The 27,266-nt window shown below is 41.9% G+C and overlaps 1 protein-coding gene across 1 annotated transcript; it reads right to left on the reverse strand.

Moving 5' to 3' along the window:
• Positions 1 to 26,678, reverse strand: SNX3 (sorting nexin 3). The gene is made up of 4 exons (XM_032781680.2): positions 26,349 to 26,678; positions 4,371 to 4,466; positions 3,890 to 4,014; positions 1 to 699 (listed from the first exon to the last, which is right to left on the reverse strand). Exons 1-4 carry the CDS (start codon positions 26,508 to 26,510, stop codon positions 594 to 596), a joined length of 489 nt encoding a protein of 162 aa, XP_032637571.1. The 5' UTR covers positions 26,511 to 26,678; the 3' UTR covers positions 1 to 593.
• Positions 26,679 to 27,266: the final 588 nt, after the last annotated feature.

Here is a 27,266-nt window from a genome sequence, read left to right on the forward strand (position 1 = left end):
TGGAAGTGCATTTTCACTTTTATTTCAAAACAACTCTTGACAAATGATTTTAGTATATAAATTTGATTCTTCTTTTTACAGAATATAAAGATAATTCCCTCATTTTTCAGTATAAAGTGTTTTACAAGCTTGAAGACAATTGCAGAAGTGTCTATCTTACACATGGGGATATTTGAAACAGAGTGCCTCAGGTCTCTACACAAAAGAGAGACAGACAGATAATATAGCAGTTATTTTAACAAGTCAAGTGATTTAATCAAATGCAAGTGAACATGTGACACTGGGACAGTGCTAGTTCAAGTAAGGCCAACTCAGTAAACTGTGTGAGGGTCATTCCAGATAAGAGTGGAAAGAACTCCATCAGTAGTGTGGATGGACTCTAAATAGCTTTAATGCTAGTATAATAGAGATTCACAGAGTGATTTAGCTAAAGCAAGTTAGTTCTTTACTGCCATAAAATTAATGCAAAGACTGAGCAGTATACTCATGTTAGTATAGTGGAGGCTTATTGTGCCAGTATCTGCTGCATGCTTAACTCTTAAACCAAGTGTATTAATCACTAACATTTATTTTGAGGTGGGTATTTAGAGCATTCAGGCATGTCTTATTTTGGATGGCGTGTAGCTTTTGTCTATTACTTCATCTTGTAAAAACATGTGAAGACAGCGTTCATTCTGTGCTAGAGGGTGGCCAGCAACTCTAGGAAGAAAAGAAAAAATTAGTTCTAGAAAAATAGTGAAATAAAAGCTTAATACATTTTGCTAAAGCCCCCTTCAGGTTCTTAACGTGAAGACATTTAAATCCCCAAACCCAGATAAGAAATGCATACACCTAAAACACCACATTATATAAGAATGAGACTTCAAGCGTTTCCTCAGTTTCCCATCCTGACCCCTGGGAGATTTGTGTTTATACCATATATTGGAGGCATATGACAGGATGTTCTCCAGTGAGCCAGGTGTCTTAAACATTGAGGGAAAGCAGTTAGATTACAGAAGGCATGTTCATGTGTTCCTTTATTAATTATCTCCACAGGACAGCAGCCGCACAGAATAGTTAGTTAATCTGGTCTAACAAACAAGACCAAATCCAAAGTTTGTAACAAGGACTGATTCACTGGGTCAGGCAAATCCTCAGACATACTCCAAATCAAGAAGCCTTCCTACATCAGGGCAGGATGGAGTAAGCTCTAGCAGCACATGTAGGTATTCTTCTAGTCCAGTAAGGATTAGAGTCCCTGATACAGCAACCAACACTAGTGTTAAGTCTACACTGCAACAAAACACCCATGTCTGGTCTCTGCCAGCTGACTTGGGAGCTATAAAATTGCAGAGTAGAAATTTGGGCTCAGGCTGAAGCCTGGGCCCCTGGGAGGGGAGCGGGTTGTAGGCCCTACTCTAGCCTACACCTGAATGATTATATTGCAATTCAATAGTCCCACAGCCCAACTCCTTTGAGCTCAAGTCAGCAGACGTGGGCCAGCTGTAGGTGCTTTATTGCAGGGTACACACATTCTAAGATTTCAGCACTCTGTAGTGGTGGCAGAGATGGATTCTTTGATACCATCCATAGTAGTGTCCTCTATCCCAATCATTCAGGTCAGGGAACTCCCAGCCTGTGCAACTAGGCCACCATTACTGAGCAGCATTGACTCCAGATCAAGATTAGCAGTTCTATTGTACTGAAAACTGGAGAGTCATCTTGCGGTCAGAACGTGCAAGCAAGGATCAGAAGGCTCAGATTCCCCTTTTCTCTTGGAAAGGAATGAGTCCCCAGAATGACCATCTTTAACTTTTCTTTGAATTGATAGAAATTCCCAAGATTCAGGATAAGACAGATGACCTATGGCATGACTAGGCTTGACAGTTTAATATTTCAATGTTTTAAATAATGTTATCTATTTACATTCACAGTAACAAAATTATGGGTTTTAAGCATCAATAAAGTTCACTGTATGGGAAATTATGGGGAGGATCAGACTATTTAATGATGAGGTTATAGAGCTTTAACTTTTTGAATCTAACTGTTAAAACAAATTGTCAACACCACATGTCCAAATATACAAAGCAAATATTCTTATATCAAAGTAATGTCAGGCAGCATTTCTTACTTTGCTTATCTGTGAATTTTGATTATAGATGGATTTTTTGATCATTTGAGAGATTATGGAGGACTTAGTCTCACTTCCAGCAAAATGGCCTGTACTTGTTTTTGAACATGTTCTAGAATAAAATTTAGTCAGAGCTTCTTCTGGATCTGAATGGAAGAGACAGATACTTGCCACCCCATGCAGCTAGGACATAATTCTGACAACCAGCACTTTCCACTGCATGCAAGCAACTTGATGTCATGGGAGGTCAACGGCCTCAAGAGGCCTTCCACAGCTCTTGGCTTTGTAAAGATTCTCCACCAGAGCAACCCTTCCACATTTTGAAGTGACCTTTGGCTATGTAGGTCAGCTAATCTACCAGCAAAAGCTGTTATCTTGGCAGCTTCAGTTTGGGCACAGACTTTACCAGACAAGTCTAAGCATCAAGTCTTACATTTCTGGTGCACGGTGCAAGGAATTTGACAATCCTTTCTTTGGCAATAGCAGTCACCCTGCTGTTATATGGAGGATGAGAAAAAGTCTTTCCACCAAGAAAAGGAAGAGTTAAAGGTGTGACAGACATCTCAACACCAAATCCTCCAGAAGATGCAGCAACCTGGACCAGGCACTTTTTTCCCTTGAATTTGTGTAGATACTAAATCAGTACAAGCTGCATTATCAATGTTGATGTCTGCATTGTGCACACTGGTGAAACAAGAGACAGCTAATCCAACTGCTAGTACAGTATGAGGCCCATAAACTTGCTGGAAAAATTAAATTCATCTTGAATAGTTAATATAGTTTGAAATTGTAGAACAAGATAAAAGCAGATTTTTAATGCAGGTATCGATACCTCTTGAGTACAGCTGGAACTGACAGACCACATTTGAAAGTTCCTAGCCTGAACTGTTTAAATTCTAAAGTTATATTCTAATCTATATATACAGGGGAGAAAACACATTTTGCCTCTGAGCAAACCAAGCCATTTAACCGATCTGCTATAGAGTGTCAGACATTTGTGCTAATCCCAAGCATTGAAAGTTTCATGCAGTTTAGGTCTCAATGACATTAAATGCCAATGTAATTGTTTGTCCTTTATAAATGCTCATCTTTCAGAATGATCAATTCCAGATTACCTTTTGTTTTAGTCATCACTGGTTCTGAGAACAGATAAGGTTTAGAAATTTTAGACTTACTTTAGTAAATGTGTTTGGGTCAATACACAGAGAAAAAAGTTGGGCCAACTCTGCTTCCTGGCACAAGCCTTTAGGTTATTTTAGCTTTTAGACAACTGATTCAAACTAGTAGTTGCAAATTGATATTTTGTTTAAGTAATAAATATATCAGATTGTTGATTGCAGATGTGAGGTATTATCAGCTCATGTCCTAGGGCACATTTCTTTTTTTATGTTAAAATGTGGTCTTTTGAAGATGTAAAAACACTACTTGATTAAGACAGTGTCTGGAAGTCCATTGCCAGCTTAAATGTTTGTCTGATGGAATGTACCTTTTTCCAAGAAAAATCATACAACTAGAACTTCTCTGAATGCTGTAATTTACATAAATTAACTAAGCAAAAAACAGAACTCTGGACAACACACCTGAATGGTTGAATGAGTAAGAGCTGAATATCTGACATGATATTCAAAAATGGATTTTAACATTTTATGTTTACAAACTTGTGGTTTGATCTTGTTTATTGTTCTAAAACATGGTGTTGCCACCTTTTGACACTAAAAGATGAAAACAAGCTAATAAAACTCAGATGTTCATAAGACAAGAAATAAACCTCAAACTTACTTGTTTATAAACTGCTCAAGACCTTGCTTCCTTTCTTCTATAAACGAATCATCAAATATTCCATCATCTCCTCTAAAAGGAAGCTGACGGAAGAGAGCTTTTCCAGGTAAGGGTGGTACTACAACCTGAAACAATTTTTCAAAAAGGTAACCATAATCTCAGCCTGCACATAGATTAAAAACACACCAATCCCCTGCCCCCACCCTTACCCCCTCAATAAGCAACATTACATTTAGGCTGTGAAAAAGGAATGTTTGCCTACACTGAAGCAATGAAGAAAGTTAACCCACATAGAAAAAGCAATTCTATACTTGAGTGTCACACAGTAAGATTACTACATTTAAATTTGGAATTAAAACCTGAAGACCCTTTACAGCTTTTATATGGTCTTCAGCACCCCAGTAGATATTTCAAACTTAATAGGTTTGATAATTAAGCTTTCAAGTAGATTTGTATATTTACTTTTTAGCATTCGACTCACCTTGCTTTCTCTTTCGAGTTCACTTCTCAGCCATTCAAAGTCACTGTATCTTCTTCTGACTGTAGACTCTTTCAATTTAAAAATGGGAAGGTTTGTCTGAAATACAAGACAGATCACTGTAAGTGACTACACTTTCAAAGTGATTAACAACTGATCTAGTTGAGAGGAGGGCATGACAAAAATAGGTAGAAGTTTCTTGCTAAGTTCTGAGTCATGACATCCCTAATACCCTTCCTTAAAAACTGAGGGGGAAAGGTGTCGATGTTTTCCCTCATCATTGCTCTTAAGTTAACAAAAGAAAAGTTACTGATGTGCAAAGTCAAAACATTCAAGTTAGAAAATGCTAGTATTAAAGTTGTGAATTTGGATGCATGGATACTGTCTTTATTACATGATCACATACTTTCCCTCACCTGCCACCCTTCAACATAAAAAAGTCTCATTTTGTGCCTGTGCTCTAGGAAAGAATCATGGTTGTGTTGTTTGTATGACCCCTGCCTCAGAAAGTTGGAAGGCGTGTAGTGAATGAGACAGGGGATTGCAGGAACACAGAGCAGAATCTCATGGCTACAGCAGCAGAATACCACTGTGGTAAACAGTATTCTACCTGTGCCTCTGCAAAAGAGCTGTAATGCAATACTAGGCAAGTCACTTCAACCAAAAGCCTCATGGGTGGGTTTGGTTTTTTGGGTGTTCAAATAGATACTGTGGACCATGAGACAATTAATAACTTTCTATTCTGCACGTGTTGGATGGTCTATGGTAAATAGGACTGGGGCCACACACTGAATGACAATTAAAATATTAAATAGCTACCCATTCAGTGGGCACAGTCAATCCTATGCACTGAATGAGGCAATGGTCCTGTGGAAAAAATGTGACCAATTACAGACCATCATAATGCATACAAATTAAGATTGCAGAGGGAACCTTATGTCTAGCATGTCCTGAAATTTAAGTGCTTAACTTGGCAACATCAGTAGCATTCCTGAAAAAAAGGGAACAGAAGAGTCTCCCTGCTCTGGTGTCTGGCAACACAATGGCTCTCAACAGCCAGATGCAGCAATTACAAGGAAAGTCCTGCTCAGCTGCTCTGTGGGGATAAAGCATTTGCAGACCAGTCACATGGAAGGGGAGGGCAATAAGCATGTTTAGTGAAGACTGAATCTTCAGAGAATTTAGCCACCAGCTTTTAACAAGCCCACAAGCACTCACTGGCTGATTTTTTTTTAGAAGGTTATACTTTCAGTAAATTAGAGACTTTACAGCAGGGGTTCTCAGACTTTTGTACAAGTGACCCCTTTCGCACACCAAGCCTGAGTGCAACCCCCCCCCCCTTATAAATATACAAAAGTGTTTTTAATGTAATATCTTTAAAATGCTGGTGGCAAAGCAGGGTTTTGGGTAGTGGCTGACAGCTCATAACCCCCCATGTAATAACTGTGGCCCCCTGAGGGGTCCTGGCCCCCAGTTTGAGAACCCCTGCTTTACAGGGATGTGAAAAAGCTATGACTCCAGGGTGATGCCCCTGCCAAATCTGAAGTCCTTCCAGAGCATGGAGGCACTACAGCCTCCCAGTGAAACAGATTTTTGACATGGGTGTTTCCACCTGTGCCATCCCCCGACCTAGTTATGTGACTGACACACAAAGTCCAACCTAAGGCAGACATACTACACAGGATGTTTCAGCCTGGTATAGCTTATAAGCAATTTATAAGGTCTTGTGATACTTGTTAGACAACCCTGACTACAAGCAAAAACTACAAACTCCTCATGTAATAGGCTACATAATTATTTACTAGTTAGTATTAAGACTGGTTTTTGGCAGCAAATATCCCTTAGGTCCCAACAAATTGCCTAGGGACTGAGAGAAGGAGAAAGACCATAAGTAACCTGTGATTGCTAAGGTCAGTGAAATGTGAAAGACCTAGCAATGGGTCCCCATCAGTTCACATTCAGTAATATTTAATCTTGACCCTCAGTGTCATTAGAAGTGCTCACTTCCTAAGTCAAAAACTGCCATGTGTCATTAAATTAAGTGAGCTTTAAGGACAGGTTCTCTGATTAGCTGTGGCATGCTCCTGAGGCAGCCTACAGAGCTGACTCATTAAATACTGGAATCCCCACAGATCTTTCAAAACTCAGACCCAATGCAAGATGTGTTTGTTCATCAGGATTCCCACAACAGCTCTTAAGCAGAAGGGATAAGGAAGAGGTTTTCCTGTGTGCAGTTATTTTTAACTAGGAGGTGGTACTTGATTCTAAGGTGGCAATTGGACATTTTTCCCTCTGGTACACACTGCAAAATAAAAAAAGTCTTCACCCTACTTATAACCTTCCATAGTTGGATCATTGTAGAGATGTTAGTCCTTGACATTTCTTCAGAGGTAGTATCCATTTTATAGATGAGGAAACAAGACAGAGGTGTGTGACACTGTCTCATAGCATGTAAGTGTCAGAGAAAGGATTAGACCTCAGGAAGAGAATTCTTGACTCCCACCACCACATTAAGGCCACTTGACAGAGTGGACATGAAGGAAAAGTTTGACAGTCACATCATGTACAAGACTAATCAGACAAACTTGCACTGAGCAACTTGCTCACAACTGACAAAGGGAAATATTACCTGGTAGATCTCCAGCATTGCCAAGTCAGAGTAATTTATTAACCTACTTTCATAGTTTGAGATTCTATGTTTTTATGCCGAAAACTTACAAACAAGAGCCGAGCCAACATTTAGATACATGTTAAGTTAAGAAGCTCTTTCCACTTCACTGAATCCTACTGGCATCTTATTGTCTAATAATAATCCTGGCTCATCTCATTGCTGAGAACAGCAGTGCCTAGATACTAAGGTTACATACACAATAGTAACAAGGAGTCTGGTGGCACCTTAAAGATTAACAGATTTATTTGGGCATAAACTTTCATGGGTTAAGAACCTCACTTCAGATGCATCGAGTGAAAAGTTACAGATGCAGGAAATACATAATGGCACATGGAGAAGGGAGTACCTCACAAGTGGAGTACTAGTGTTGACAGGGCCAATTCAAATCAGGATGCCTGCATCTAACTTTCACTCCATGCACCTGAAAAAGTGAGGTTTTACCCATGAAAGCTCATGCCCAAATAAATCTGTTAATCTTTAAGGTGCCACCAGACTCCATGTTTTTGTGGATACAGGCCAACATGGCTACCCCCTGATATACAATAGTAGATACTGGACAGCTACACACTTGATTTTGGTCTCCCTTTTGCAGTTTCACATACACCCACCATCCTGGGGGAGTCACTGACTGATGAATGGGTTTAGCCAACCAAAGCTAGGCCCCTAAACTCAACTGGATGGCAGCCTCTTCGCCTAACATGATAACTTTTCACTACAGCATTCAATCAATTCCAAAATTTCAAGGAATGTTTTAAGCACCAGTTGGCAGAATTCTGGTGAAAAGTTAGCAAATTGGAATACTCTGATTTTACTGGTGGGGTCCTATTTGGTGCTGTAGAAAAATCTCTGGCATTCCCTGCTCCTGCCTACCCTTAGCTTAATATGCTATTCTCTCATTGGGTATACAGTTCAGCCTACATAAGCAATACAGCATTTTCCATTTCAGAGTGGCAGAGAGGTTTGTACCAAGAGTTCAGAATTGCACTGGGGAAGCTGTCGCAGCACCCAAGTCCCTGCCCCAAGGGCTTTATGATCCATTGCAGATCCAGTCAGCAGGTCAGACCTACAGAGCACACACCATGTGATGTGTGCAGAAACCTCAGAAGCTCCAATAGGGAGGAATATGAAGGAGGAACTGAGATGGGACATATGGAAAGAGGGAGAGACATTGTTCCACAAAGAAGGCAGGGGCATGAAAGGCAGCATAAAGGTGTTGAGTGAAAGACTATGAAGGCATAGTGGGAAGGGAAGCTTGAGCTGAACAAAGTGCAGGGGACCAGGAAGAACTGGGTAGGGCCTTACAGGTGAGAAGTCAGCCCCAGATGCAGAAAGCAAGGGGAGGACTGTGCAGAGATCTGAAATAGTGAGTGACATGAGTAGAGGGGCAAGTGGGGAAGACAATGTTAACAGTGACACTTTGGCTGGGCAAGGGGCAGAAAAGGGAGATGGAGCAAAGCTGGAGACAACGGTTACAAGAATCACAGGGAGATACGACCAAGGCAAGGGACCAGGGTTTAGTGGTGATGGAAAATAAGATTCAGTGGCAGTCTGGAGGTAGGGGAGTAAAAGGCAACATGGAGGTTGCAAGCCTGGGTGGTGGGAAGCTCGGGGCAGAGGAAACAGGAGGGGGATCAAGGCAGCAGGAACTGACTAATGAATCTTACTTTGTCTTTTTGGTCCAGGAGAGTGAAAGGGTAAGTTCTCTCAGACTCTGAAATCCTCAGGTGGATAGTGCCCTAATGGAGAGGAGGGCAGGGCATTCCACCTGAGATGCCTTGAACTAAATATTTAAGTAAGCTAAGGTGTGATCTTTGCCTCATTAGCCTGCTGCACTCTAACTGTCCACATGCACCCTGCTAACACACATTAACAGTTTGTTAATGCCCTTTGATCTAGTTTGGCTCCTTTGCCAGCACATGAACTTGGCCTTAAGGCTTTTTATGCAAATCTGATCAATTCCAGAGTTTCACAGAGTGTTCTAGGCATCAATGGGGAAAACCCTATTGGGGTAAGGGGGAGAACAGAAGAGCCTGATTTCCACTGCTAGCAGTGGGGGAAGGGGAAGGGAAAGGAAGGAGAGTTTAAAAATCAGGCCCGTGGAGTGCCTATTCCATGCTGCAGGTAGAGGATTCTCTCTGGCAATCCCTTCTGCTGCCGCCTACAGACAGCACCTTAATTGCTCCAATTGTATGGATAGTTCACACTACACAAACCTCAGGTGTACTACACAGGAAGAGCTAAGACTCCTTAGCCTTTCACACACTGTTGTGAGCAACCTTAAAATTACAGATGAGTGGTGGGCTGATGAAACATTTTGGTTTTGAAACATGTGTTGACAGTTACTGACTATATAAACTAGCAAGCTGTGGTTAAATTTTGGGCCCAACTCAGACAGCTTCCATTTAGAGAAGTAGGCAGTTAAGCTTGACAGCTACCCAAGAGATAGAGGTTGAATGAAGAGTTCAGCCACTCAGGACAAGTTTAATTACTTATAATTGCACTACCTCTTATAAAACTGCTTCTATATAGAAGAGAAATAGGCTATTTAGTGGTCACTGCACACAGGTGTAACTGCCAGTCAAAGTGCTTGTATTATGCCTAACGTAGTAAAGCAATTCTGTTTAGTATTAAGCTGAAGTATTTGAACTTCTAGACTGCTACTTACAGCCTTGTAGCTTCTACAGATGCTTGTGTGGACAACACTGCACATTTCATACACTAAATCTGAGCTCACTGTCCTTTGAAAGTACTTCAGTTCTCTCTCAGGTAACCATGACATTGTTCATTGTACGAATGATTAAGAGCAAAAATGTGACTATTATACCAAAAGTCAGGCTTATATTTAAAGGTGCTGGCTTTCTGTATAGAACAGTATTCTTATCCCCAGCAGGGAATAAATTAGGTCCCCCAGAGTGCAGGATGAGGATTCCCAGAAATAAAGCACTGGATTATTTCTCTCTGATTTCACCTATTGGCTTTTTAACTGAGTTCAACCTTCCGCATTAAAATATTAAGTCTTTGTAAGAGTCTAAAGATAGAAAGGCCTTTACAATATTGAGTGTTTTCTGCAGGTGAGATTTCACATTCTAGATTCCCTCCTCTCAAGTTACTTAACAAAAAGGGATTAGCTGCTCTTTTATTCAATGCTAAGATCAAGCCTATGAAAAGAGTTCCCTAAGATTTTTCATACTTCTGGGTACGGAAGTCTAAAGTTAATCTCTAAACAACGTATCAGGCTTACAGGTACAATGTTGGGGTAAAAGGGCCAGTTCAGCTCATTTTACCTTCCACATTTTCCCTTTTGAACTTTTGACACAACTGTGATTAAATCTGACTCATTAGTTTAATTATTTCAATACTTTGTTTCCTGTGCCTCCCAACTTCCATCCATTCCTCTAATTTTGAAATACCCTGTGGCTAATTAATGCAGTTTCAGTGTTTGTGAAAGCGTCTGCTGGTACTGGTTAAGTCTACTGCTCAAAGACCTGAGAAACATAATGGGTTAGACATCCAGCAAGTATTTCATAACTGAAAGTTATTGATGAGGATAAGTCATGTGGACTGGACAGACAGTGTACTACTCAGAGGTGCACCTTTTACTATTCTTCAATCCATAACCTGAAGGAAGCTATGACAAGGGACTAGCAATGTATTAACCCTTTTTCATGTAACATTCCTTCTGAAGGAAGTAGAATCACAGCAGCAGTTCCAGCTATTTTAAAGTGCTGATACAGCAGTATTCATTTCCCAGAAGTACACCTGTTTGATACATCTGAATGGATCTCTTTCAAGCAAGTCTGCAGACTGAAAGCACTGTTTTGCATTCCTGTTTCTCACCCACCCAGCTCTCATTTTATGGCCTCTGTTAACCTGGCTTGTATTCCCAGTGGAAGTGGGCTATATATGCCTCTTTACAGGAGCTGCACAGAAGGGCTCTTGAGCAACCCCAAAGTCCCAAGATGCAAAAGGTATTTTACCCCTTCTAATAAGATGCATCCCTTTCAACCTTTGCTGAAGAAACAAGAGCAGGCATCAGATGATCTAGCCAGGCAGCTGCCTATTGTACCACAAGATTCATGCTACAGTTATACAGAGGCTGTAATTTCCAACAGGCAAGGGCTGGGATCCCAATTCCTCATGGAGGGATCCTGCTAAAACAGTGCAAGGATGCATAACCTATGGCACCAGGTAACAATGCCAGCAAGGAAGAGATTCAAACCAAGTCTACCAGAGTCTCTGGCTAATATGCAGCATGGTTAACTTTTCATTCACTTACTCATTGTAACAGCCACAGGCCATCAAGACCCATGAGATTATGCAGAACTGCCATGGATTCCAGTAGCTATTGTTATAATTAACTGTTTCTGATGTACAGCACAAGTTTACACTAGTCCTGCAAGAAAAATTCACCAAATTTGATGAAGGCTGGTGAGCTAACCTATCAAATTAAGCAATAACCTTAGTCTAATAAAAGGTGAAAACATACAGAACAGCTTTTTTGCATCAGTCTAAGATGCCAGCACAGTAAGTGTGGCTATGGCTCATGTTAAAAAAGTGGGACCACAAAAGAGCTGAAGTACTTAAATCCCTGAAGTTTTTTTAAAAAGACTATTATCCCTCTCCCCTGCTTCTATGACTAAAAGGGTCAATACTTATTGGGGTCCCTTTACTGCTTACAAACTGCTATCCAATGCATAGTCAGACTGTCCTCTTGAGCATTCACCAGGCTGCTACAAGGGTGACCCACCTCCCCCCATCTGTTTTACACCTCAAGAGTCTGAACAAGGTTCACGCACTATGTGACACTCTGTACCCAAGGGAACAACCTGCAGCCCCATGTTCATCCTTATATGATTGTGTGGTATCCAATGCAAAGTTTGTCATATATTAGGTGTCTTAGGAAGGCTCATGATGCAGAGCATTGTTACAGTAGTGTTATATGTTGTAATTTCATGTATTTAGTTTGAGGCTGAAAATGTGTCCTCATGGCTTAAAACAAGCCCAGGCAAAACTCTCCAGGAGCAGAGGGGCAGTTCACACCTCATCTGGGCATATGGAACAAACTCAGCCCAGCCTCACAGGAACAAAGGACACTGGCCTAGGCAGCAAAAAAGGATCTGTTGGAGTCACTCCCCTTCCTTTGGTCAGTTTGGGGCTACCATAAGGTAATACTCACTTGACTCTGAAGGGTGGGAGGAAGGGGGCACAAAGCCAAGAGGGAAGAATGATTATGAAAGGAGAGATGTTTGCCATGCTCTTCCACCTCCATCTACAAACACCACCACCACGAGACTCAAGCACTGATCAAAGGAGAGAGCCTGGCTGAAGAGCAACCAGCCAGCCTGTGGTGAGAAGCATCTAAGTTTGTAAGGGCACTGAAAGTGTTAAGATCAGCTTGGAATGCATTTTGCTTTTATTTCATTTGATCAAATCAGACTACTTGTGCTTTGATTTATAATCCCTTAAAAATCTCTTTTGGAGTTAATTCATTGGTTTAGTCTACCTGAAGCAATGTGTTTGGTTTGAAGCATGTCAGACTCCCCTTGGGAGAACAAGCCTGGTCCATATCAATTTCTTTGTTAAACTGATAAACTCATATGCCCGCTGGATGCTGCAAGCTTAACTGGACAATGCAAGATGGAGATTCCCATGGTTGTGCCTGGGACTGGAGATATTGTCTAGTGTCATTTGGTTGCACAATCCAAGCAGTGGCTGGCCAAAAGTGCTCACCCACATGCTGGGAGCAGCTTACATGCTAGAGACTGTACATGAACAGCCCAGGGGTTCACAGCAGAGCAGGGTAAGGCTGGCTCCCAGAGTCAAGGATTGGCATGATCTAGCAGATCACAGGCCCAGATAACACCATGGGAATGTCACACACTGCCCTTTGCTTAAGGTCCCTAAGAACATGCGCAGGAGACAGACTCCCCATCCAGCACGCCATCTTGAGTTTAGACCTCAAGGTCTAGTTGCCCAGCCCCCCAAAATCAGTACTGACCACCCAGACTCCTGCATAGCTTAAACATACCATCTCCCAGAACCCATCCATGTGGGTATTCAGGGTCTATGGTTAACCTCAGGGAATGCGAGAGATGTCAGAGACTTCGTACAGGATTCTAGACCATCCTTGCTCTTCACTTAATGAGAAAAATATATGAAGGGGTATTTGTATAACTCAGTTTATTCACCACTCTGAAAAATTCTTTGGACTGCACTCAGGGCCCTCAATGGACTGTACAGGATCCTGCTACAGCGCATGGCTTTTCTTCTTAGTTATGGAACCCCTCTCTCTGCCAGCACACTTTGACTTTGGTTGATCCTGCAGCTAAACCAAGCTTCTACTGCTACAAAAAGCATTCCTGCCTCTGCCCTAAGATTGCTTTGAGAGTCTCAGAAGGACTCAGCTGTTACTGGTGGGACTTTAGTCATGCTTCTGGTAATTTTTCCATTCTCCAAACCCCAGCCCTTTATAGGCAAGCTGGAGGAAATTGCTTCTCCCAGCTGTACCCAGCCTCCGTAGTATAACTATTAACCCAGAGCAGTCATTAGGGGTAACTCCTCTCCCCTGTATCTAGCCTGAGAGAGACATGGTTACAGGCTTATCAGCAATGGTGGATATACACAGGTATACAGACATTCCATTATATGCAATTTTCATAAGGAAAAGTCACAATATAAACCAGAATTCATTAATTCTACAGATTCCCCAAAGCATCACAGTTCTCTAAAAGAAACTAAAGTTGGCATTGTGGAATACTAGAAGTGCAATCAGATCCTTCTGAGATGATGATATAGGTGCAAAGTGCCAGCCCCACAAACTCAGGCCAGGTCTACACTGCGACTTTAAATCGGTTTAATGGCCGATATACCGATTTAATGCTGTACCGGTTCACACGACGTTGTCATTAATATGGAGTTAAACTGCTCCTTAAATTGATTTCGGAACTCCTCCCAGACGAGAGGAGTAGCGCTAAATTCGAAAGTGATAATTGGTTAGAGTTCGTTGTGCGGAAATCAATTTATTGGCTCCTAGAGTATCCACAGTGCACACTGACGTCTGGTCCGCAATCGAATCGATGCAGAGTGCTGGTAAAAAGAAGCCCGAGACTTTAGAATGGACATTTCCTGCTTCACATGTCCGCTTGATAGACACGGTGCGATGCAGTTCAAATGCAAAGTAAGTTCTAGCATTGAACCTTAGGGAGATACTAAGATCTAGGATTGCTGATATGTGAGGACAAATCTTTATCGAGCTCGTTGTGCGTTAAAGAAAGGAAATGCCAAAGATTTGAAAATAAACTCCAGGATACACGGGTGGGAACGTAACAGGGAATCAGAGACTCAACTGTGTAGAGGGAGGGTAAGTTGGGGACTTACGTCCAGTCTCACAGCGTCTCTGAAAACTATTTGCATTCTTGGTGGCGCATGTCTGTGCTTAATACACGGTGTCTTGCGTGGTTCACGGAAAGCTTCGTTCAGTCTCTTCCCCGCACCCCCCAGCACGTTGAAGAGAAGTAAATGTTCTTTACTCTGACAATTCACCTCTGTTTCTGAATGCTGCTGGCCGAGGAAGTACTGAGTGTTGAGCAACGGTCAGGAACCGTTTTGTGATCTCAGGGTCCACGATTGCTGTGCATGCTTTGACAATGATCCCAGGAAAAAAGGGCCGAAGGGTTGTTTGTACCTTCACAAAGGGAAGGTTGAGCTGTACCAGCACGACCGGGGCAATGTGTTATCTGCCATCAGGCACTGTGCTCTCACCAGAGAAGTGGAACTTGGGATATGGAAGTAACCCACAGTGACGCTACTGAATCGATGGTAGCTGTGGCATGACGCAAACAATTGATTTCGTGAGCCTACTGTGACGCGTAAAACTGATTTTATTGATCTGTTTTGTAATATCGTTTAAAGCTAAATTCGAAATAAGTCGTGGCAGCGTAGAGATACCTCAGTTTGGAATCGGAGTCCAAATGCTTTCTTTCTGGGTCACTCAAATATTCTGCTATCTGGACTTTGAGTCAGGGAGGGACTGACTAACCACAATCTAGCTTACTCTCTTAGAACAACATTGGCTCTGCAAGACTAAGAACTAAAGGTGTGTCTAACCAGATAGATAAAAACAAAGGCATCTTTGAACTCCAAGTTACTTCAGAAAGGAATTACATCAAGGAGTTATTCTGCTAAAGATTGTAACCCTCATGATTCCAAAGGAGTCCAGTTTACTTTGGATGGGTCCATCTACTTGACAAAGACATCAGATGATCATTGTAGTGTACACAGGATATGACTATTCAAACCAATGCTTTGTTCCCCCCTTCATTAGAAGAGCAGTAATGGTAAGAATTTATATTTCAACTCATGGAATGAGTTCCATTAAAGAAACTATCACCAATAGTGTTTCAACTTGCATCCATGTGAATCTGCAGCACTTTTGGCCTCTGGAGATCTTGCATAACCAGCTCCTTTGTAATCCATACTCCCTCCTCTAGCCCATGTTGCTCCAAGGGCAGAGTTTGACCTCAGGGCACAAGGACTCCCCACTCTTGGTAGGAGCTGGAAGCTAAGACAGCCATATGATGGGGCAAAATGTAGAGGCACCTTTGAAACTGAGACAAAAAAGTTCTTGAAGTTACCTGAGTATTTTCTTATTTCCTGATCAGATTGGTATGAACATCCAATCTCACAGCCCTGCTGAACTCTAGCTCCCCCTACCCTCTATATCCTTCACTCCTATTGATTCACCCCCTGCCACTAATGTACAAAGGACCAAAAACAAGTTAGATACCTGAATTAATCAAACTGCATTCCTTCCCAAACTCTTCATCTACCTTGTATTTGGGAGTAAACTCTTCAGGTCAAGGATTGTGGTGTGCATCCAAAACACTGGATGCCCAGTCCCTATTGGAGCATTTGGAATACAAATAAATATTCATTCTGCAGTTCTCTGAAGTAATAAGCCACTTGCACACAATGAAAGTGCCATAAAATTCAAAGCCAAGCCTAAAAAGGCATAATATGCAGTAAGTCATACCTGCTGTATTTTGTTTCAACTTAAGTGTTAAGAGTGCTTACATTTTTGTTGCAAGAAGTTTTTATAGAGAGCCAGTAAGTTATATTTGCATCACAAACATCAGATTGTTTATGGTTGAGTAGTACACCAGAACTTCAAAGGGAATAAATTCATTATAACTAAGAGTAGCTACCAGCTACCATCATTTAGTTTCACTCACTCAAGGGGTTTAATTTGTCAGATTTGCCATTGTTAGCACTTCAGTAGTCTCCCATTCCAGTCCATTGTGCATCAGCTAAAACTCCCCTCTCCTGTTGCATTGCTCTGCTCCATTCTGCTAGCTTACAGTCAAATGGAATTTACTAAAATCCTATTCTCTAATATATTAACAGATTAATTCTGCTAAGAAATGTTTCCCTAGCAGCATATGAGAAGCAGGAGGAGTATAGCTATGAACCTGATTATGTTTGCTTAGGCCAAGGACAGGTTTGTGTACTTGAACAATCAATTTCCCCTCCCAAAAAGGCTACATAGTGGCATGTGCATTAATCAGTGACTTATGGGCCAACTCCTACAGAGTTCCCAGTACCTGCAACTTCAAGTTCAATGAGAGTTCCAGGTCTCGTGCACATCTCAGAATTGGTTCTTGGTTATGAGGAGACAATACCAAAAGCCTGATTTTTCAAGATGCAATTAGTTTGGTTGTAAAAAGACACCTGGGGTAACAGCTATGCCCAGCCTAGGATTTAAGCACTTTTTTAAAAAGAGCAGCACTTATGTTATGCAAATAAAAAGATGAATACTAATTTAGAAAGGCTGATCATTGAACTGAAATTTGGCCAACTGTTGCCCTTGAATATGGTCTAATCCCCTTCAGGCTTAAAAAAGAACTGACCAAGATTATACATATAGTAGATCAGGTAGGAGTTGAATTTAGAGGTTTAAAAATTTAGCCTGTAAACAGAAGTTTACATTATGGAAGTAAAAGTAATCAAGCTTTAGATGCTTTTTAGAAAGTGTTTAAAGTACTCAATTGATCTAAAGAAGCCCTTCCACAGCAGCCACCCTTGTTCCTACTACAAGTATGCATTTTGAAAACATTGTGCAAAAGACATCAAGACAATCTGTATACTGCTTGGGTTACTTCAGAGAGGAAGGAAAGCTGAAGTTGACATTCCATCTGTAAGTCATCCTGCATGCTCTGGCAGCTCACCTGCACAACTGTATGAGTTAGATACTGAAGGAAATGCAATATTCCTGTTTAGTCAAAAATAAAGGTTATCTGCAAGTAGAACTCAAACATTGCAGTACTTGTCCCCCACCATACATACTCCTCTTAACAGCCAGGAGCACTGAGCTGCCTTGTTGCCACAGCACCTCTTTGGATGTGGTCTTTTGAATTAAGCTATGGCAGATCTTCATAAAAATGGATTTAGTTCACTTTTGATGGCATAAGCTTATATGCCATTAACTTTCAAAAAAGTTTGAGTTATGGAAAAAAATTGAAATGCTTTGAATTCAGACCCATAACACATCTTCTTCAGCAACAAAAAGCCTCCCATCATCCCCCAACAAAAGGTGCATCATCCCAGGGGAGGTCTGACACACTGTCAAGCAGGAACATTCAGGCCTGGAGTCATGATCCTCCATTACCTTCTGCCAGCCAACTTCTGGAGAATGAGGGCTTTAACATATAGCCCATTCACTGTTATGGCAAACATCCAGTGAAGATATTGACATCACCAGAGTTCTGAAGTAGGAAGGCAAAAGCTATCAAGTTATTAAATCAAATTCAGAAGCTACAGTAAAAGGTCTCCCTAGAAAAATCTCAAGAGTAGATGGATTGTTACTCAAAATCCAGGAGTTTTTCCACTGTCCAAGATGTTTAGACCTGCCTTTACACTTGAGTTACCTTACCCAGTATACTCCCCAGAAAAGTCTTGCATTTGGATTCCAAAATCCAATTAGATATAAGTCCAGTAAGGTCATGCAAGACTAATACTTTTTGGAACACTTGCTTGCTCTGAACATTCTGAACTAGTGTTACATATACACCTGCATCACACAATCTTCTTCTTCCCCTTGTTGCCACTTAATGGGATATAAAGAGAAGCGATGTCAGACAAGAACTTTTTTACAGTGCTGTAGTCTTACAGAGACATTCCTATATTGAAAACATTTTGCTTTAAGTTCAAATACAGAGTTCAACTTCATAAGAATATTGTTTGTGGATACACCCACTGTTGTTACTATTGAATTTCATACTTCAAGCTATGGCACATTAGACTAAGGCGTTGGGTCCCCCCCACCCCCCAAGCCTGCTTGTCAGGACAAGTTTTCAACTTGTCATTGATGAGCTAAGCTACTTACTATCAATTTCTGCAGAATTGAGACTCCCTTAAGATAAGCTTCTAGTCTACCTGGTTGCAGAGTAAGCCTTACAAATGCACTGTCCTCTTTAAGACTGTAAATTATTTCAGTGCTCATGGTGCTGCTCAGAGCTTTAAACACCAACAGAACACTGACTTTGGGCTAGTCTACACTGGCAACACTACAGTGCTACTGCGGCAGTGCTTTAACATGGCTTTTGTAGTTGCAACAGAGCTCTTCCAGCACTCTAAAGAAGTCCACCCCCACAAGGGACGTGGCTCCCAGCACTGGTGCACTGTCTATACTGATGCTTTACAGCGCTACAACTTTCTTGCCCAGGGTATGAAAAAACATGCCTTAGATCAGAACTTTGTTGAGAGCGTATTCTGCTAAGAATTGTCAGTTTCAGTCTGCTGCTCCTAAATAAAGCTATCAACAATAGCAGAGCCAGGCACTGACATTCATAGAGGTCAAAATGGAGGCTCAGTGAAGTAGAGTAGAACTCTAGAGTGGCTGGTGCCAAAAGGAGGCAAACTGTTCTCCCAGGTGATTTTATCAAATAGCTTCTGGGGAGAAGCTGAGAGATGGAGACAGAAGCCCACCTAAAAAGGTGGAAGGGATAGTCCCATTAGAGGTCCTAGCACTTCCACTTGCTATAGGCTTGCACAGAATGCTCATCGGTCAGAGGGGTTTAGCTTGTGGAATGAGTATCAAAAGTGTATAAGCTACATTGCTTCTGTAGCATAGTTCCACATGATACACCAAACCAAGAAGTCTCTCTCCATGTCCAGCACCCATGGATTGCAGTCCCCCATCATGAGCTGCCTCTATTCCACATAAGAGTTAGCAACACTAACTTCAGAAGAGAAGACTTGAGTATCTAAAATTTGAACTAGATTGGTATAATATATAGTTTGTCCTTTGCTTACATCAGTTCTGCAAGCTGTTATAGCAGCTACTTGTATATAGTTCGGTACGTTTTGGGCACACCATTGTGTGCAGTGCTCCCAAAATGTACTCTAAAAATATAGAGTGCTACTCTATTTTTCTGGTGTAAGTCAGTCAAACATCTGAGGGCAGATTTAGTCCATTAACCTCTACATTTGATCTTACTGCCTCATTCTAAGTTTGTTTTCCCTCTAAAATACAAGAGTCACCAATGCACAATTACACAAGGCAAATATAAATTGAGATAGCAAGAGCTTTCAGGAGAACCAAAGACTGAAAGGACATCACTTATGTCACAAGGGAGCAGCAGTTTTGCATCTTCAGCAGTTTAAATCAAGGCATGTTTTATTCTCAATAATGAACAAAATATGATTTCATGCAGCTGTCCATTGCTGTTAAATATAAAAGCTAGAGTACTTGGTTGCAGGTTATGAACTACTACAGTGTTTTATACTAGTCAGACAGGCCAGAAATTTTCATATGCCTTTACTGCATTCAGGATGAGCCTACAAACATAGGAATCTGAGTGTATGAAACGTTCAGCTAACTGGAGATAGGGAAACTATGTTAGTGTACAAGAGTTACTTGGTATTCATAAATTCTTTAAAAAACTAAGCAATTCCCTTCACATCCATGTAATTAGAAAAACATCTTAGCCAGCCAACTGACTGACTTGAACATAAATTGATTGCTCTAGAGTAAAGTGATAATCAGTTATTTCATAACTATCCTGGGATTTTACCTATTTTCATATCAGCTATGGAATGAATTTTGGCACTGATTTGCTATCTTTTCCAGTAGGTTGTTCACTTAGGGCTCAAGTGCTGGTACAGCTGGAAAACCAAGAAAGGACTTTGTTTACAGTTCCTGGAGCCAGTTTTTCCATTATCTTTGTCACCAACATGGTTTGTAACAGTCTTGGGGCTGCTCTCCACTGCTCTACCTTATAACTACACATTCCGGGTTATGTTGGACATTCATCTCTACATCAGAGGGCACAGATGGAAGTACCAGTTATGCCATTTGAATACTCTCCCATGCTAGGCTAATCCTCCATTGTGCAGTTAGGATAGCATTACAGGCACTTTGTGCCTAAACTGTTGTGAGGAACTCCCAAAGATTGATATCAAGGAGAAGACTTGCAATGATTACTACAAATGGCCAGACAGCAGGGGCACAAAGTTACTTCTTGCAAGTATAGGGCTTTCTGATGCTACAATGGTCACTTAGTTCAGAGAGAAAGTGCTTCCTTTACAATTAAGTTTTTTCCCTTAAAATAAAGCAGTTGACATCAAGTCAAGTTTTCATAAGGCTGAGTAGGGATTCAGATCTGTCCTGGTAAGAAACCCACACAAACATGAAAATCATGGAGCAGTCTAGTAAATTTAGAAACAGTTATAGGTTTTTGATAAAAATGACAAATGAGACACAGGGACAGAGGGGGGAAGAGCAGAAAGGGGAAGGAGATGGAAAGCGAGCCTGCCCCCATACTCACTCCTTCGGACAGCTCTTGTGTTTCCCATCCCATGAGGCTGGGCCTGGCTCACTATTCTAGGAATTGTAACTGGCACAAGTGGTTGCAGCACCACTCAGAGTAGGCCTGGCTGGGGGATGGCCAGGCTGAATTTGTGTTAACAGTGCTGTGAACCCATGTGCCAGGTGACAATGCCCAGAGTGGTGAGCCAGCTCCAGCCCCATGGGATAGGAGCTGCCCCTGCAAGTTGAGTGTGTTAAAAATCATGGACACAAAGACAAGATATGGACAAACAGGAAAATCATGGTATCCATGCCATTTCCCTCCCCACGTCATGACACTGCTGTATCCTAGCTAGGACATCTGATATTACAAGGCTTCTTTATTTTCTGTTTGGATGTTCTGAGTTTTGGGAAAAATATTACAGTATGACGTTCAGGCTGACAATAGATGGCGTGCCAAAAACAAAATGAGGTACATGAAATTCTGGTATCACATGCCTACTCGCCCTAGCAAATGTAACAATGATTAATTTTACTAAGTTCTAATCAGTATAAGATGAACATGAGTAGAAAACTGCATTTTACATACAAAGTAGAAGTATTTATATGAACACAAAACACCATTAAGACCTGCATTAAATTTGTGTAAACCAAATCAAAGTGTTCAGAATCAATATAATGATGGAGCAGATAGTAGGAGCATTGAAGAAATGCAATTCAACTAAAGGTTTGGAGTTCCTGGATTTTATAGGATTCTGAATGTGGAGACAACACTGCAATATCCTGATTTCTAATGCAGGTAATAATTTTCCTAATGAAGACTTCATACTGAAATCATTCAGAAATGATCAGATGGGCATATTCTCTGCTTCCCATTGTCCCGAAACGAGTTACTATTTCATAAATCTCTTCCCCTTTCATCAGTTGAAATTCTAATAATTTCTCCTAAGCTAGTATCCTGTAATATATTTTCAGTTTTGCACTTGCCTTTCACAGTATGTTTTAGCAAGTCTAAGAGTTGTGAATGCAGTTTTATTTTAAGTAAAGTAGTAAAACTTTCAGCTAAGTAAAAAGCTATAGAAGACAGGAAATTAAAGGAAGTAACACATACAATTTAAAAAAGCACCAAATTTGTTCCTCCTCTGATAATCAGTGTTTCTGAAAAGCCTATAAAGGGTAACACACAGTACCACTACAACTGATTGTGTTAATGTTTCTGCTTTCTCTTGTCCCCTCCACCACACACTAAAAGGAGGAACTGAACTAGAATTAAAGCCAAAATTCTTATAGCATGGAACTTTTCTTGTAGTTCTCTTGTACAACAGGAAGCATAGCTGAGTTCTTTATTTCTTTAAGACACAATATCTTGCAAAGAATGTATAAAGGCTAGACAACACTACATGTTCACTGCTTACTTATGAAAGAATGCAGTAATATTACAAAGCCATATTTCATACTGCAGAGCCCCACAAGTATTGTTCAAGCTGTCGGCAGATCACATACCCCAACATATTTAATCCTCCTGGCATAAAATCTACAATGTAAACTCTTCCTGCCTAAGTCATGGCAAAAACTGAAGTACTGGAAGCTGAAACATTGTCCCAATAAGTTTAGACCATGGTCAATTTCCATTAGGTTTATTTTTCTAATAAAGCCTGTACATTTTTTTGAAGCATAGATTATCCACCTTAAAGTGCTTAAGTCAACTGACAATGATACCTATACCCTTTCACATATTTCACCCAAAATCAAGCAGTACTGTTCAACAGGAGTCTGAACATACACAGCTGAAGAAACATCCTGAGCCATTGGTTAAGCATTCACAAATTCAAAGCTGAAGTGCTCACCTAGCTGTATACATCATATCAGCACACCCATTCAAGACATGTGCTTCAAGGATAGTCACTATTTTCCTGTCTGGATTTCAGAGGAGAAAAAGATTGAAGTGCTGCAAAAATAGAACAAATATGAAATTCTACTACTTATTCGCCTCCAATGTTATGGTCAGAGCAATCAAAATGTTAGAAGCAGAAAGACTACTATAGAGTTCTGTCTAGTCACAAAAAAGCATGACTGAGAACTTAACAGTTTTATTTGTTAGACGTGTTCCCAGAAACAGTTCCCTTTAATTTGTAGATGCTGGAGGAATTTATTCTATGGTTTAAGAAACACAAAGTTAATACTGGCAAGTGGGGTTATTAATGCATAGTGGCTTTTAAGTATCAGAAGTTTAAGCTTGCTAGAAATAACTTGATCCTTCCAACTGAAATTCAGCCACCAACTTTTTAGATAGTTAAGTGAGAAGCATTTTAAAACAAGAGGTGAACAGGCTGTGAACTCAAAACTTGATTCTATATAAGTAGTCATATCAAACACTGCCAACCAAAGCTTCCAAGCTCTCAGATAAAGTGTAGTTTAGGAGTAATTCTAACCTTGGATTCCAAGCTCTAAGAGTGGCCTACTGTAGATAAGCTGTAAAAATTCATAAAAAGCCAACTACTGTATCAGGTCTCCTCTGCTGACTGGCAGCAAGCTCTCTTGTACACATATGGAGAATTAAACCAGCAGCTTCTGCATAATTAAAGCTTTCATTTAAAGTTAAAGTTTCTAGTCACTGTTTGTGAAGATGGTTAGTCTGTATCAGCAAAAAACTATGAATCCTTATGGCACCTTAGAGACTAAAGTTCACATGCATTGTCAACCTTGCAAGGTTGACAATGTTATCTTCTTTTGTCTAGAGACTGACAGCTCCAGTACCATCATCGCTGCTTACCCAAATAGCAGCTGAGTAAAACTGAGAGAAATGGTTAGTTTCATTTCTTCTAATTATAACCCTGTGGGTAGTAGTGAAGCCATCAAGAACAGCTTCAAGCAGCAACCTGGAGTTCTTTACAAGAGGATTTCTCTCCCACCCCTGGGAGGGGAGAGGGGAGAAGTACAGTAGCACAGGTTTATTCCTCTACCTCCCCAACAGTACACAAGAGGCTATGGAGGGGAGGGACTAGACAAGGCTCCTTTTGCCATCCAGCATAGAGAAGAGGTAGAGCTCCACATGACACATACTAGCCATGTACTACTCAAAATGAGTTATGAGCAACTAAGCCTCAAAACAGAGTCTTACAACAACACTCCAGTAAAAATCTTAGCATTCTCCCTTTCCCTCTCCACCAAACCTGGCAGAAGGCTGGGTTTAGGAGAACACTGCCCCTTGCTGGTGGGACCCATTCCACCGCCCCCCCCCCCACTTCCTGTAAATAATTTTAAGCAGCCAGTAGTACTTTTTTTTTTTTTTTTTTTTAAAAAGAGTCTTGCACAACATCAATATTGTAGGCAAAATCCACCTCCCATCAACTTCACTACAGCCATGATTTTACAGGTGTCTATGTTAGTTAATCCAAGACAAGTGAGACCAATGTTTTAAGATAATAGTTCTGAATCAAAGGGAGTGAGGAGGGTATTCCACAGAAGAGGATGTATCTCATGATACTTACAAACTCACAGGTATTTCAGAATTTAGGTTCTAGTACCTTTAAAATCTAATTTAGAGTGTAACAGACAAGCAGAATACACACTAGGTAACTGAAGTGTCAAATTCTACTTCTCCCCACCCTGTTTTATACATCCCATTCATCATTAAAGACAAACAAATTGTAATTCAAGTTAAAGATTCAATATTTGGCTCATATGTCAAGGTGAGCACCATTTTCAGTTAGCATATTTCTGACGGGGGTTTGTTAAGTAATAATTCAGAAGATTAGGAAGTTTACTTCAGCCAATTGTTTTGATAGTACAAGTATAGACACTTTTAGACATTTGATTTGGTAAGATATTTCAGTTTGATATTAGCATTACATTGCTACTGTGCAATTCAACTGCTCCATTTACTAGAGCAACAACAAAAAAATTTAATTAGCACCCACATACATTAACACTTTACAAGACAGCACTTTATTTGTAAGTTCTCTTCATTGTCTAAGTAAAGAGCAAAAAGCCAGTTGCAGTTTTATTTACAGCATTTTATTTCCATCAATAAGCCTGTATCCAGCTCAACCGATTCCCCTCCCCCCCCCCCAAATTAGCTCCTTTGCTCTGCATAAGGATGGGATCCATTACCACATAGCTCTCATACACTTCTCAGGAATAACTTATAATCTAAAAGAAGTTCCCATGCTTCTTTTATTAGCTAAGCCCCATTACACCAATAAAATATATTCAGCATTACTATCACCCCTGGCAAACACACACCTACGAGACATCAGTAATCTTCCTGGCTAACATGCATACAGAAGGCCTGAGCTCCAGTAGCCTGGCAAACTATTGACACCCAGACATGTAGAACAAGCTGCTTTTTTTTAAATTATAATTTTATGTTTTACTTATCTTCCTTAAAGTGAACCTGACCTGTCTCACTTAAAAAGACAAGGTGGATGAAGTAATACTGTTTACTGGACTAACTTCTGTGGATGAGAAATACAAGCATTGAAGCTACACAGAGCTGAAGAAGAGCTCTAGGTAAGCCCGAAAGCTTGTCTCCCTCACCATCAGAAATTGGTCTAATAAGAACTTTTTCACACCTTAGCTCATCTTAGCTCCCCCACCAGGTCTCTTGCATATCCCAGGACCACCACAGCTACACCACCACTACAAACTTGTCACTAGATCCCTTCTAGCTGGTGTGCCCTGCAGAGGAGAGTTAGATAACCTAAACCATACAAAGACCATCATCAAGCTTTCCCCTAGTTCCATAAGGCAGACTGGCTCACACTGAATCCAAGCCCCACTCTGATCTCTCAGTGCCAACCCCACAAAAGGTGGAGTGGGAGGGAAAGAAGATTCAAGGTTCTCCCTTCTGATGTTTATACTATGAGCAAGGTGGAGGTTTAACACAGGAGTTCTCAAAGTAGGGGTCAGGACCCCTCAGGGGGTCACAAGGTTATTAGATGGGAGAGGGGTCACAAGATGTCAACCTCCACCCCAAACTTCACTTTGCCTCCAGCATTTATAATAGTATTAAATATATAAATTAAAAACATTTTTATGGGGGGGTCTCACTCAGAGGCTTGCTGTGTGAAAAGGGTCACCAGTAGACAAGTTTGAGAGCCACTGGTTTAACACCTGGTGTGAACACAGTGTAACAGCTGAGGTTTGGTGCACCAAGCTAGGCAGCATCACCTCAGCTGCTCACGTAGGACTGGTAGCCCGGCCTCGGGCCCGCCCGCCAGCCAGCACGGGCCCTCCCAGCCGCAAGATGGTGAATGAGACGCGGCGCCCCCGCGGGGGATCCGCAGGCCCAGCACGGCGCGGGGGTGGAGTCCGACTTCAGCCCAGCCGCCGTGTCACAGTTACAGCCCCGAGGGGATGAGGACAAGGTCCAGTCGGGAGCGGGAGGGGGCAGAGCAGACGTTACCCCACGCACACGGCAGGGGAAGGGAGACGCAACCCGGGGGGGGGTCACTGGGCAGCAGCACAGACCCCCGGCCCCCAGCAGTCCGACCGCCCCCCTCACCTTGACCCTGATCTCGTAGGTGGTGAAGCGGCCCCGGCCGACCCCCACGGTCTGCGGGTTGCTCACGTCGATCTCGAGGAAGTTGCTGGGCGGCCCGTAGGCGTCGTTCAGGTTCTGCGGTTTGCTCATGAGCCTCCTGGTGTCCGCGATTGTTTCAGCCATGTCTCTGCCCGCCCGCGCCGGGTCCCCGCCCCCCTTCACAGACAACAGGGACGCAGCAAGCCAACCCTACTCCCCTCTCGCCCTTTTATTCTCCCGCAAACAGCTGACTCCCGAGCTACGCGCAGCGACCCGGCCGCCGCCCGGCACGAGCTGATGCGCCCACCGCCCGCGCAGCGAATCCCGGGACTTGTAGTCCTTTCGCTGCTAACGAACTCGCTCAGAGCAAGCACGGAAAGAGATTAGAAAACTACAACGCCCATGCTGCACCGGGAAAGGTCGCAACGGGCAGTACTCTGAAAAAAATTATCTTCATAGGCCCGTCCGCAGAGAGAAATGAAAAGCAACGGGGGCAGGGGGAGAAGGCCCAGATCAGTAGTTGGGGTCCAATAATAGTTATGGGGAAACTGCCAGGAACTTCACGAGCTCTGGGACTGAGTGCATAGTCTCTGCATTTGTGGGGAAGGGGGAGTTGCAGGCCCCTCTATCACTTCTCCTTTTTCATTTATAGGTAGGGTTGCAGTCATCTGGTTTTGAACTGGAATGCTGGGTCGAAAAGGGACCCAGGTGGCTCTGGAGAGCACCATTGACCAGGCCGCTAGAAGTCCAGTTGGCTGCAGGAGTCGGCTCTGTGTGACTCCCAGAAGCAGCCAGCACATCCCACCAGCTCTTAGGTGCAGGGACCCAACGTAAGAACCGCCCTACGGGGTCAGACCAAATGTCCATCTGTCTGTGTAGCCTGTTTTCCAACAGTGGCCA

Source organism: Chelonoidis abingdonii, chromosome 3, assembly GCF_003597395.2.
Source record: "Chelonoidis abingdonii isolate Lonesome George chromosome 3, CheloAbing_2.0, whole genome shotgun sequence".
NCBI lineage: Eukaryota > Metazoa > Chordata > Testudines > Testudinidae > Chelonoidis > Chelonoidis abingdonii.

Excerpts from the sequence above, each read along its gene's own strand:
- SNX3 (XM_032781680.2), bottom strand. The coding sequence starts at position 26,510 with ATGGCTGAAACAATCGCGGACACCAGGAGGCTCATGAGCAAACCGCAG. Across the intron at positions 4,467-26,348 it reads CCTACGAGATCAGGGTCAAG|ACAAACCTTCCCATTTTTAA; the intron begins GTGAGGGGGGCG and ends CTTGTATTTCAG. Across the intron at positions 700-3,889 it reads CTTGAGCAGTTTATAAACAA|AGTTGCTGGCCACCCTCTAG; the intron begins GTAAGTTTGAGG and ends TTTTCTTCCTAG.